At 35.6% G+C, this 13,326-nt stretch overlaps 1 protein-coding gene across 3 annotated transcripts in view; it reads right to left on the minus strand.

Moving 5' to 3' along the window:
- The window catches only part of UGT8 (UDP glycosyltransferase 8), a 73,995-nt gene that overhangs the window by 36,766 nt on the left and 23,903 nt on the right, over window positions 1–13,326 (minus strand). For all 3 annotated transcript variants that reach the window (XM_012779794.3, XM_075998367.1, XM_012779793.2), the window contains exon 2: window positions 8,736–9,559. In XM_012779794.3, coding sequence (XP_012635248.1) covers window positions 8,736–9,557 — 822 coding nt within the window. In that variant the 5' untranslated portion in view covers window positions 9,558–9,559. The remainder of the gene's footprint in view (window positions 1–8,735; window positions 9,560–13,326) is intronic.

Genomic DNA, 13,326 nt, shown 5'->3' on the forward strand with positions numbered 1-13,326 from the left:
CTATCAGAGGTCTGACTTTGGTTTTGCCAACATAACTGCATGAGAAATGAGAATGTTTTAAGAGGAGTCTGTACTTTAATGTTCATATGGTGTTCAAAATGTTCTCTTTCACACCATCACTGAAGTGGAAGAAACTTTAAAAGCCAGTCCAAGCCCCACCACTGACCTACCCACAATTGTGTGATAAAGATAAAGTGATCTTCCCAAGGACCATGTATTCGCCTGGCTCCCAGTGAGTGCTCTGTCAACTTTGCCAATGGTCTGACGCCACAAATGTAAGTGGACTATTAAAGGAGAATATGAATTTGGTCTTTTATTGCTATTTATCTACTTAGCAACAACTAAAATTGTTCAAATGACATATGACAAGGGTATATGTACCCAACTCAAACAAGGAAACATCTGATTCAGCAGCAATGATAACAGGTGGACCTAAAACCCCAATCTGTCTGTTTATCCTTTGTTGGGTCATGACATCTCAGAACTCTTGAAGAGTCTTTCTTTATCCAGTCTCTAAACAGTGGATTTGTTGGGGCCTCTACTCCTCTCTGTTACCTAATTTCACTTGTTTCTTTCCATGGCTTTAATAGGCTCTCTTGGAAGACAACTCCCATATCTGAACAACCAGGCTCAACCTTTCCTATCAATTCCACGCTAACATATTCAAATGTTAATTTGACATCTGCACTCATATATCCAGAGGTTTCTCAAATTCAATATGCCTCAAACCAAACAATGTATTTTCCCTCAAAAACCTGTTCATCCCTTAGTCTTTCCCATGAAAGAAATGCTATCCACCAGTTGCTTAAGCAGGAAAATTGGTTCAACTCCACCCTTGTCAATTCTATCTCCCAAATATATTTGGAATCGTCTTCTCACCATCTCACTGCCACCAACTCACCTCTGAGCTACTGCAACATTCACCCAACTGATCCTGTCTCCTCTCTTTCTCTCTTACTTCCTCCACAAAACCACCACAGCAATCCTTTCCAAAAGCAGATCCAACCATTTAAAGCCCATCTAAAGCCTCAAAGGAAATCCAAACCCTTTCCAGTGCCCAAGGCCTTGCATGATGGGATCCCTGCTCACCTCTCCAAACTCACCTGAGCCACTCTGCACTGGCCCCAGGCCACCAGCTCTTCAGCCCCACTGAACTTTCTCAGGTCTTCAAAGTGCAAGGTCCTTCCCACTTCATGATGGGTATTTGTTGCCTGGAGTGTCCCCTCCATTGGCTGGCTCCACCTTCTCAGGAGGTACTACTCTGATCACCTGAGAAGTCTCCTTGTTCTCTATCACTGCAACCTGGTGTTTTTTCCCCCCCCACGGCACTTCAGCACTGAAATTATGCATCTTATTAACTTGTTTACACCTTTAATATTTCTCCCATTATACTAGAAGCAGCATTGAACAAAGAAACTATGTCTTGCACTGAACACTGCTAGCTCAGTGCCTGGTACCTATCAGGCATCCAATAAATCTGCATTAAATATATAACAAAATGGTTCTCTCGCCTTTGTATGAGTTGCCATCTCCTTCTGGTTTGCAAAACTTCTCCCTGTCACATGTGAAAAAGTTCTAAAAGAATTCACAGTGAAAAAGAAAATGTCAAGCTGGTTCAGCTGTTCCTCTCCATGGTCTGAAAAGGGTAGTCAGGGAATTTAGTTAGCCTAAAGGGTTTAATAATATTTATCAAGACACTTGAGTTGCTTTTCACTGATTAAAGGTCTGGAAATTTACAGTGTAACAACAACTTTATCTTATTTTTGCAAAATAAACTGGGTAAGTGCATCAGCTTTTAAACTTGAAATTAATAAATTTAAAACATATACATTAAGGTCCATAATATGCAGAATGCTACAGTGCTAGGTATGAAAATGGATAGAAAATAAAAGTTGACTGACCTGAGATAATCTGCTCTCAAAGAGTTTTGTTTCCTCTTTCTTTCTGAAAGATTTAAAATGTTTTAGAACCTAGTGTTTTTCTCAAATATCTATGCAAATGAAATATTTTCAACTGCTATGAAATATTTCATATTTTCAACTATCTATGCAAATGAATTATTTTGTACTGAATTAGATTTAGAGAAAAAGACCTTTTATAGCTATAAAAGACCTTTTTCTCTAAATCTAATTCAGTACAAAATAATTCAATTCAACAGATATTTATTAAGTAGTTGTTATATTCAATAAGTTTATTTTTACTATATTATATATAGAGGAGAAAAAAAGAGCAGAAGAAAATCAAAGGAAAATAATATGCACACCGTGGCATTAACCTTTCCCTCTTCCATTTGAACACTGTAACTCTACTGAAAAACCAGCCTGTCAAAAGCCACCCGTATGAAATACTGTCACTGTAAGTAAATGACCACTTTCCTATGAAGTCTCCTCTGAAGCAGACAAACATTTTAGGAAAAAAGAAGACATGCCTGTCCATCTCTCTTTCTCTCTCGTATCTCATAGCATTTTTATCTCTCACAGCACTTTCTAGAATGAATGCTCTGTTAATGAACTAATTAACCGACTATATTTATAGTGACAGAATCAGAATTCTTGAATATCCTACTAAAGTGGTTCCTACAAATAGCAATAAATGCTGCTTTACAAAAAACATACCTTGACAAAAAGCCAAAGGCAAATGTTGCCGGTGAATGAAAACGGGGAAGGGCTGAAAGATATTAGTTCTAAGGTCCTGACCTATTACAAACATGGTCGCACATGGACCATCTATTTAGATCTGTATTTTAAAGCAAGAGTTCATAATTCCATAGCATCATCTTAATTTCACAAAAAGGAACTATAAGGTAATGAGCTGTAGAGATACATAATGAAATCCAAGATTTTTCTAGTTCTTGAAATCTATATACACACACATTTATTTTGGTACATTTATACTGAAAATAATTTTCTAAAATAGAGAAAATATGTAATTATCAGAAAAAAATGTTTCTCATACAAAATATATAACATATGCAATTACAATGTATGGATCACATGGACCATTTGAGTTTAAATCAATGGTTGTCAAAGAGTGGACAGTCCTCTGACCAACAGTATCAGCATCACCAGAAAACTTGTCATTGGGCCCATCCTAGACCTATTACGTGGCCCACAATCATGTATGAACAAGAACATCACGGGACTCTGATCTAAAAAACACTGAGGAATGAGCAATTCTCTAGGGTATACTTTAAAGACTTAACAGTGCAGGCAGTGGGGGGAGGATTAAAAATCAAGTCAGGTCCCGCAATGCCAATTATAAACAAGTTTGTTTGAATCTATTTGTATATTTGGTTCTCCTATCATATCTGGATAATCCTTCTAAGCCCATAATGCTTACAGAAGCTACTAATAAGCTGTTTAAAACAACAATGCTGCTTAGAAAATTATCGTTCTCAGTAAACTGAACAATAAGTTATTGATGGCTGAGTTACAGTGTCTGAGTTAACTTCCTGGATAGATTCACTTAACAAGGTAATCTGGTTTCTCGCTACAAAATAAAGACAAAATACATGTTCAACCTATAAAACTTTTGCACAAATATCTGCAAGAGCATTTTACATAAATGAGTTCCCACAGAGAATCTATCATTTCTGCCCAACTGTCATGTTGTAGCAAATATCTAAGCTCAGAATTAGTAGCTAGAATTAAATTACTAGCCTCTTCCAAACATTATAGTCCTCAATTTTCTGATCTCCACATAGCTAACAACATACCATAGTATTATTATACAGATGAAGACATTCCATAAAGACTATTTGTAAATGATGGTATCCAGAATAAGAAACCAACTGTATAGAATATATGCTTTGAGTGTAAAAATTTAAACACTGGCATTTTATTTATTTTATTTTTTCATCGTATGAGTTTGTGCTCTAAAATAATGAAACATCAACATGCACCTTTCCACTTCATGGGTCATGAACAACATAGACTTGGACAGGAAAGTTTTAGACATTGGTGCTTCTGTTTCATGGAAAAAAACTGGCATTTTAATCAATGTGGTATAATGGTTATAACTCCAACTCCAGCTGTAAATTTCATGAGATAATATAACTTAGAAATGTAACACATTATTAAAATGGCCTTCATTTTCCACATCTGCTACAACACTGGATCCAGCTTTTTAGCTCCAAGGACATTGGTTCCATATCCCAGTCTAGATATTTCATTCATCAATCCTGAAATCAGTTTTCAATCATCCTATGTACTAATAAGTAATGGCTTCTATGTGAATCAATGAATACTGAATATGGAAAGCCATTGTTTTGTTTCTTGGTTTCATTTTTTCCCCCATAACCTGACCTGCTAAAAAGTGGTGAACCTAATGAATCTGTTGCTCAATCTCTCATTGTTGCCAAGACCTTCCTCTGTGAGAGAATCCTGGCAAATGACAAAATGACAAACAGTGACTATCTCATGATCTTGTCCTTGTTCCCATGCTCTTTCTTATCTCTGTTTATCTCTTATCTGTATCTCTCCCCATGACTATGTTTCCCTAAATTAAAAATATGTCTCTACAGCTGGTGAAATGAGGATGCCCTTAATACTCCTAGTGTGGCAATAAAGCATGCCTAAGGTACACCAAATTAGGGCCACACTGCCTCCAAACACCTTTCAAGGCAGCAGAAGCTGGCCTGACTTTCACTACCATCCCCATCTATGTGCATACTTGGAACAGAGTAGAGACCGTTGTAGCTCATCAGTTGGGTAATGTATGCTCATCTCCATTTCTCAATATCAACAACATTAGAGTAGCTACTTCTAATTCATTAAAATAACTTAGCCTCGGGTTTTTGGTTGCTTAATGTCTGGGATGTTATGCAGACATACACTTGGAATAAACAGATAATGGTGATATTAACAACATTGTTGCACTAGCTGAAGCACCTATTTTTTGACAACTATTTCTATTTGATGCAGGTAATTTAATATTAAACATTTATCTAGTGCCAACCATTTTTCAGACACTCAGGGTACTATAAGTAGGGTATCCACACTTTATGGCACCCACATTCTGGTCAGCAAGAGAGCCATAAAAAAAAAAAAAAAAAAAAAAAACAATAGTTAAGGTACAATTTGTTAGGTGCTAGCAGAGTTCAGCACAGTCGAAGCCAAAAAGTGTCAGAGATCAACTACCTGGTAGGCCAGATCATTTTGGTCAATGGGAAATGACCTAAAAATTACCCCCTGAAACATTTAATTTTAATAATTAACAAACTTCTTAAGTAAATATGTACTATTCAGTGGTGGTATTATTGTTACTATCATCTAATAAAATTACTAAAAACTACAATCACTCCTTTTAGATGTCACTATTTCACTCACATTTACTATCTAAAGGACCTATTCAAATAAGGACCTGTTTACAGACCTCCTTCTAGACCAAAGTAACAATTTTTTAAAAAATTTGTATCCATGTTCTCTATCGGCCTGCAATGACAGAGAAGATAAGCCACTATATGGATATGATCCACCTCGAACCTCTTCCCCTTAATCACACCTTTTCAGACCCGCCCTTCTAGGCAGCCACATAGTATGAGAAGAGTCCATTTATAACACGAATTTTAAAATGATTCTATTATCAAGGCACACACTGTGTTCACTCTACATTGTAATCAAAAGCATCTGAATTTGGGCTGATTTCTATTACTGAATCTCTAAAGCATTTTAGAGTCCATCTGATTTCATGTGACTCTCATATTAAGCCCCCACAATCTTTGAGATGTCAAATAAATAAGATTGAGAGACCACTGTGGTTTTATTTGCTTTTTGATTTATTTGCATATATTTTATTCCTCCTTTAAAAAATTTTTTATTTCAAAATATTGGAGGGTACAAGTGTTCCTGCTACATGGATAAAATATATAATGCTAAAGTTGGAGCTTTCAGTATCTATGTGGTATTGTGCACAATTTTAAGTGTATAAATGACTAAAATGAGTGACAAGAGATGCAAGACATCTTGACAAAATGCCTAATCAATAGCAAAACAATCTACATTACATCTGGCTTTGCCACATACTATCTGTGTGGCCTTGGATGAGGTCTTTGTATCTACTATGTGAGAAATGAATGGACTATTCGCTATGTCTATGTTACGTATTTTAATGGAAATAATCAATAAAATGAATTGAGCTGAACTAGATGTTCTCTATAAAGTTTCTGTAGACTCAAACATTATGAAAACTTCTAAAAATGTCTTTTCTTTATTTCTTTCATCCCAAATTGTGAAATTCAAATCCCACTTCCAGACATCTGGAAAACTTAATCCATTCTAATGTAAGATACCAAGACAATTAACAATTAAGCTGTTATTAGTGAATCATGTGTTCTAAGCAGCTACTTGCTGGGCTCCCTGTTTTAGTATCACAACCATGCCCTGTTTGTAATACAGGCATTTGAGAAACTCAATAAATTTTCAAACCATAAAGTATAGTTTATTATTTCAGATAAATCTACTAGAAAAATCTCGATAGGAACACATGTGTTCCTGATCATATAAAACTTCACCAGAGTAAGGAATATCTAAAAGAATAAGGCATTATAATTCTTCAAAATACCCCCTATTCAAGAACTATAAATGGCACACTGAAATGAAAATAGCCTTTCACTCTTATAATCTAACAGATGTTCAATGATAATAATGTACTTACCTATGTCCAGATATTATATATAACACGTGCACATGCCATGTGTGTGTGTGACCCAACTGGCACAAAGCAATTGTTGCAAATAAAAAGCATACTTGCAAAATAATCACTACAGAAAGCTCAAAGAGAAAAAAACAAATAGGAAACCCCAGAAAGAAGGTTAAGCCACTGTCAAAGAATAGATTATGGCAAATCAGTAAACATTCTGAGTAACACCTTATGTGGAGCTCCAAAAACCATTAAAAATATGTTTTTAAAGATGTTAAATAAAATAGTTAGGACATCAGTGGGCAGAGGGATCCATGGGAGAAAGTTTGGATTATAGGAAAAAAAATTCTTACATACTATGCATCTTATTGCAGGGGACAGGATAGGAAAAAAAGGTATGAAATATTACTCTATACTTAGACTGTGTCATTCAAGTTGCTGTAACTCAAGAAAAACGTACAGGAACTGGAGGGAAAGAAAAGGCAATCAGAACATTCCTTTTCATCATTGACTCCTGCTTCAATCACTCGAATGAACAAGAAATACAGCACTCAAAAAACAAGCGAAGCTGGTGGAAGGGCAGTGCTACAGTTGGGAACAGATGAAGACTTGGAGAGAACAAAACTGATTTATATAATATTATAAATGACTCAAAGAAGGTAAAGACAGACTGGCTTACCAAATCTTTTAGAAGCTGCTTCTAAAATCTGATTGTAGCTACCTTTAGGAAGGAGAGTAATATATTACAAGGTGACTCAGGAAGAGAATATTTAAGAACTCACAATGAGCTTCGATAAATTCATGAATGGCTGAGATAATCTGAGACTAATCCCTATCCATTACAGTTGATGTCAGAGAGAACAATTGTGCCCTTACAGCCTCTAGCGTCTATCTGAAATGCTACAGGTGTACAGGCCATCAATCTGGCCAGTTCTGTTTCCATGCCACTTGGCATACATCAGGTCATTATTTCTTAAATATAAATCTAATGTCTGTATTAGAAAAGTCTATGAACATATATTTCCAATCACCTTATTGCCTCATGAGAAAAGTCAACCCCATGATTGTTCTCAATTGATATCTACGTGAGAAAATCTGGATTTACTCTTCATCAAGGCCTTGACAGAATTTTTAGTATGTACTGTCAGAGCTAGAAATGAACAATGTAGCAGATTTGTTCTGAGTGGCTAATTTCAGAGGTAACAACAAAAATGGTTTGAATAGAGAAAATCCTACAACGAGCCCTAAGCTTCTTGGTAAATGGCATCAGATGTTGAGGTTACACTGCAAATATTAACCTGAGGGTAGAAAACCCACTACGGTAATAGATACATGTATGACTTCTGCTAGTTTGAGATTCCTCATTCAAAAAACAAAAACCTGGGATAGAGAACAGAACACTAAGGGATTCACTGACAGCTTAACCTGCAAAAAAATTTAGATTTGACCTAGAGAACAGACAGATTTTCTTAAAGGGTCATTAATTCCATCTTTAAAATGAAACTGCAACAGGACACGCTCTCCCTAGAGCAATTGCATTTGCTTACTAAATTACATTGCTTACTAAACTAGCTGACATCCTACTTTGATGGAAGTTACTACTTCATTTTCATTGTTGGACATTAACTTCCTAGTAGTTATGACTTCCCAGAGAAGAACCTCTATTTACTTGGTTTATAGTTATTTGAGTTCACTGAACTTAACCTAAACATAGATATCTGTGATTTTGCTATTTGGGATAGAATATAGGGGATGGTGTTTAATTAAAAGCAAAATCACACTCATTAAAACTAGCCTTCTAACTATATTCTCATATACTATAGTTATTATTGCTTAATCAAAAATCTACTTCCCACCCAGTCTATAGACCATATGGGAAAGTGGCCTTTTAGTATTACAGAAATGCTCATTCAAAGCAAGAATGTGTTCCAGGGAAGTGGCAAATCCACAAATAAAGGACCCTTGGTGGGCTCTGTGTCCTCGTTACTTTTGAGAGTACTATTAGTTATCAACCAATAACCAATCTTATCTCTTCCAAAAATCGAAATTGACCCTCATAGTTAAAAAAAATGACTAAGGAGTTCAGCAAACCTTACTTCTGGTAGTGGGCTGGCCGGCTTGGTTAGGATTCCTCCTACATAAACAACGTTAGGCAGAGTGGGTCTTGGAAACTCCAGTGCCACGTCAGTACACAGCATCCACAGGCTGGACCCGTGAACCAAATCATACATGGACTTCTCCGGCAGCAGGTTGTGCTTCTGCATTATCCTTTCGTATTTGGGAAGAACCAGAAAGCTGACCCCTAATCTGGAAATGAGGTAAACGCCAGTATTTTTCATCCTTTGCAGCAAGGTCATGCGGTCTGTGAGGAGTGAGTTAAACTCTGGGACGTACGCTAATGGAGCAGGGGCTCCCACTTCAGCAGGATACCAAAGGCCAGTTGAAAATACAGCATATTTAACCCCCAAAACATGAGCTATCACAAATCCACACATATCATTAGGGTCCACCAGCAGCAGGTCAAACTTTTCTTTCTTCAGGCTCTGAATCAGGGCATGGTTGCCAACCATCATGTCACAGTTCTTAGTATAGTGATCCAGTATGTCAAACAGTTCGACTGCTGTCAATCTCCCAGAGAAAATATTCCGCATTTTGGACTGCAGGAAAGCATCCGAGGTGGTACTGTTAAAGATCCCTGGGTAGCGCTGGAGGCTGTAATGATTAGATGGGGTGATGTCTCTGCCTTCTGAGAGGAGGAACACTGTGTGGTGGCCTCTCTCATGCAAGGCTGAGGCTAGCGTCTTGAAAATGTATATATGGCTTTCAAACATAATTGGCGGCACGATGATGATTTTGGCAGCCTTCGCTATCCCAACAGCACTCCACAGGAGCATGAAACAAGAAGTGTAAGACTTCATAGCTGTAATGACAACCAGAAAACAACTTAAAACAGAATACAATGCTGACCATTCACAACAACCAAAAGGTTTTGTTCCAAAATATATGATGACCTAATACTTTGTCTAAAAAAAAAAAATCACTTTTAAAATTATCCTAATATTTGTTGTAATTACCTCTTTACTTTTGAAAGATCAGTCACTTAAGTATAGAATTGCAAGCAAAGTTGATATAAACTGAAATATATTTAAAATGGATCTGTTTCAGACCATATAACTGTATCAGTAAACTACATTTTTAAAAACTGGAAATAAAATTTCTATAAGGTTGAAGGACAAATAATATCTTTTATTTGAATAATATCTAGGAAATATCTATGAAACATCTGTTTATCTTCTAATTGAATGTCAATGTTAATCCTAGGAAGAAGATTCAAGATTTCTGATTTCCAGGTATATCAACATGTGTGTCTCTCATTTAAATCATTTTATTTCAGCAGTTACATTTCCAGTTATTACTAAGGTATACCAAAGAAAGATTTTTTTAGCAAATAATTCTCTAAGTGGTACTTCAGTAGTTCTGTAGAAAAGATTTTTTTCCAGAGGAAAAATAATCTTTAACATGTATTTTCCCTTTACCTAAATACCATAATTATAGTGGCAGTCAATATTTATGTAATTTGTATCAATTTGCTAATGCGTTTCAGGGCATAACCTAGAAGAGAAGCCTTTAATAGAAAAGTTCAAGAGGGTTAAATGTATCTCAGTAAATGCTTATTGAAAGAGAGACTGATGAATCACTGTCTCCAAGATCATACTTGCTATGTTATACCTGTAACTCAGGTGCAAATGGCAAATCAGATGACGGCTGTACACTTGAAGGCTAATAATACTCCTACCGCTTCATGTTAACAAAGTATGTTTAATAAAGTCATTATGTGGTAACCCTATAGTATATAAACAGCCCCCAGCCCACTGGGCACTTTTATTTCAAGAAACAACTCAAAATAGATTTATTTATACATCCAACTCATTACCTACTTTTACTCATTATCATATATTAACCGTCCTATTTGTACATATTCTACCACCTAAATGTAGTTGCAACAATACCTTCTCAACATTCAAATATTTTAAGCAACCTAAAAAGATTAATAGCAGACAAATAATGATTTCTACCAACATCAAGACTGAACTATAAAATATATATACCAGATGCATTTTTCCTCTCCCACTCCAAGTTTCAAAGTATTTCTAGATAAACTGAAGTAATACCATTAAGAATCAATAAAAGTAATGCACATTATAAACATATAGTTAAATGCTGCCTGAATTATATTACAAGGGCTTTAAAAATAAATTTGGAGAAGACACTGTTTCTATAGCAAAGTTTACTCTATAATTACAAGGTTAATGAAGGAAGAAAATTAAGTCACCAATCTTGGAAAAAACCTTCCAATATTTTATTCTACTGTACTACCACACCTATGTGGCTCTCCAATGTTGCTTTCTTACAATGCTGAAGAAGAAAAAATTAGGGATTTTACATGGACGTGGTATGTATTCCAGGGATAAGATTTATGCAGAAACAGACATTCCAGCATTGATGGCCCACTGCTTGCCTATTTGACAAGATACACTTAATAATGGGTCAGTGGTAGACAACTGCTCTCCCCACTGCATTTTTGGGTCTAGTCGAGAAGACAGTGGGTGTCCTTTGTTCACAGTTTCTCACAGGGTGACACTATGATAGGGTTGGCTGAGATTCTAAGTGCAACACCATCCAAGCAATCAACAAAATCATGAATCCACTCTTGCCAATGGTTTTCAAACCCAGAAGGTTGGTGACAACTTAGGAATTCCCTTATTGATTTTATTATTTAACATAATTCTCGATCTTCAACCTAAATGTAAGGAAATAAATGAGGTGTAAAGACTAGAAGGCAGTAAACAAAATTAAGATTTACTGAGGATACTAAGATTTCCTTCCTGGAAAACTCTGATGAATCAGCTAAAATTAAGGCAAACTAATAAGGTTAAATGATTCTTGGTTACCACACACACATACATACACACACACACTCTCACACCCCAAAAGCTTTAATCAATGGAATAGTATTCAGCTCTAAAAGAAGAAATGAGCTCTCAAGCCGTGAAAAGACATGGAGAAATCTTAAATGTATATTACTAAGTCAAAGAATCCAATCTGAAAAGTTTCATGCTGTCTGATTCCAGTTAAATGAATAAGTCTGGAAAAGGCAAAAATATGAGAGGCTGCAAAAAGATTAGTGGTTGCCAGGGGTTAGAAGTGAAGGAAAGATGAATAGGTAAAGCACAGAGGAGTTTTAGGACAGTGAAACCACTCCGTATGATACTATAATGATGGATGCATATGATTATATATTTGTCCAAACCCATTAAACATACAGCACCATGAATGAACCCTATTATAAACTATGTGATTTGAGTGATAATGATGTGTCAGTGTAGACTCATTGATTGTAATAAATGTACCACTCTGGGGCAGGTTGTTCTTGTGGGAGCAGGGAGTAAATGGGAAATATCTGTACATTTTGTTCAATTTGACTGTGAACTCAGAACTGTTCTAAAAAATAAAGTTTATTAATTTTTTTCAGTCCAGGCACAGTGGCTCATGCCTGTAATCCTAGCACTCTGGGAGGCTGAGGCGGGCAGATTGCTCCAGGTCAGGAGTTCGAAACCAGCCTGAGCAAGAGGGAGACCCTATCTCTACAATAAATAGAAAGAAATTAATTGGCCAAACTAATATATATAGAAAAAATGAGCCGGGCATGGTGGTGCATGCCTGTAGTCCCAGCTACTCAGGAGGCTGAGGCAGCAGGATTGCTGGAGCCCAGCAGTTTGAGGTTGATATGAGCTAGGCTGACGCTACGGCACTCACTCTAGCCTAGGCAAGAAAGCGAGACTCTGTCTCAAAAAAAAAAAAAAAAATTTCAAATAAGGTTTTTATGCAAGCATCCCATAAAATTTATCTTATACTTTATTATGTAGTTATTTTAGCTTTATTATATGATTTATTATAATTAGATAATATAGTTAGCTTATATTTTAATATAATTATGTTATTATAATAGTTCATTATACTAGTTATATTTAAAGAAACCTAAAAAAACCTTAATAAAATAAACTAGGCAATAAAAATAAAATATATGGATGAATCGATGCACCACAAACAAATACAATGGCAAATGATATCCTAGAAAAACAACCTATAACACACATAATAGATATTTAACTTCCATAAGCATTCTCCTGAATTCATCAGTACAGGAAAGGATTGTTACTAATTGCAAACTCTAAAGATATGTTAAATTACCAGTAACTGGGGATTTGTTAAGTTGTCATTCATTGATACAATGCAGCCACTAAAATAATCTTGTAAAAAGAATATGGCATAGGAAGACATTCAAGATTTATTATTGACTAAAAATTAGGATAACTAAACACTATATATAACATGTACCACTTTGCAAAACAGATATACAGGTATACATACATAGGAGCAGTAAACCAAAATAATAACATATTTCTCTGGATAGCATGAATTATAAGGAATTTTAACTTTTTCCCATTGGGTATTTACAAAGTAATCCACAATGGGCATGTGCCACTTCTATGAAATAAAAATAAAAAATATTGTTTTAAAGTAAGATATGATGAAAAAGTATCTCATTCACAATAACAATAAAGTATATAACATACCTTTTAAATTACCAAAATAGGATATTTGTTGGCTATACTAAGAAGTACG

Source organism: Microcebus murinus, chromosome 27 (assembly GCF_040939455.1).
Source record: "Microcebus murinus isolate Inina chromosome 27, M.murinus_Inina_mat1.0, whole genome shotgun sequence".
Classification (NCBI taxonomy): domain Eukaryota; kingdom Metazoa; phylum Chordata; class Mammalia; order Primates; family Cheirogaleidae; genus Microcebus; species Microcebus murinus.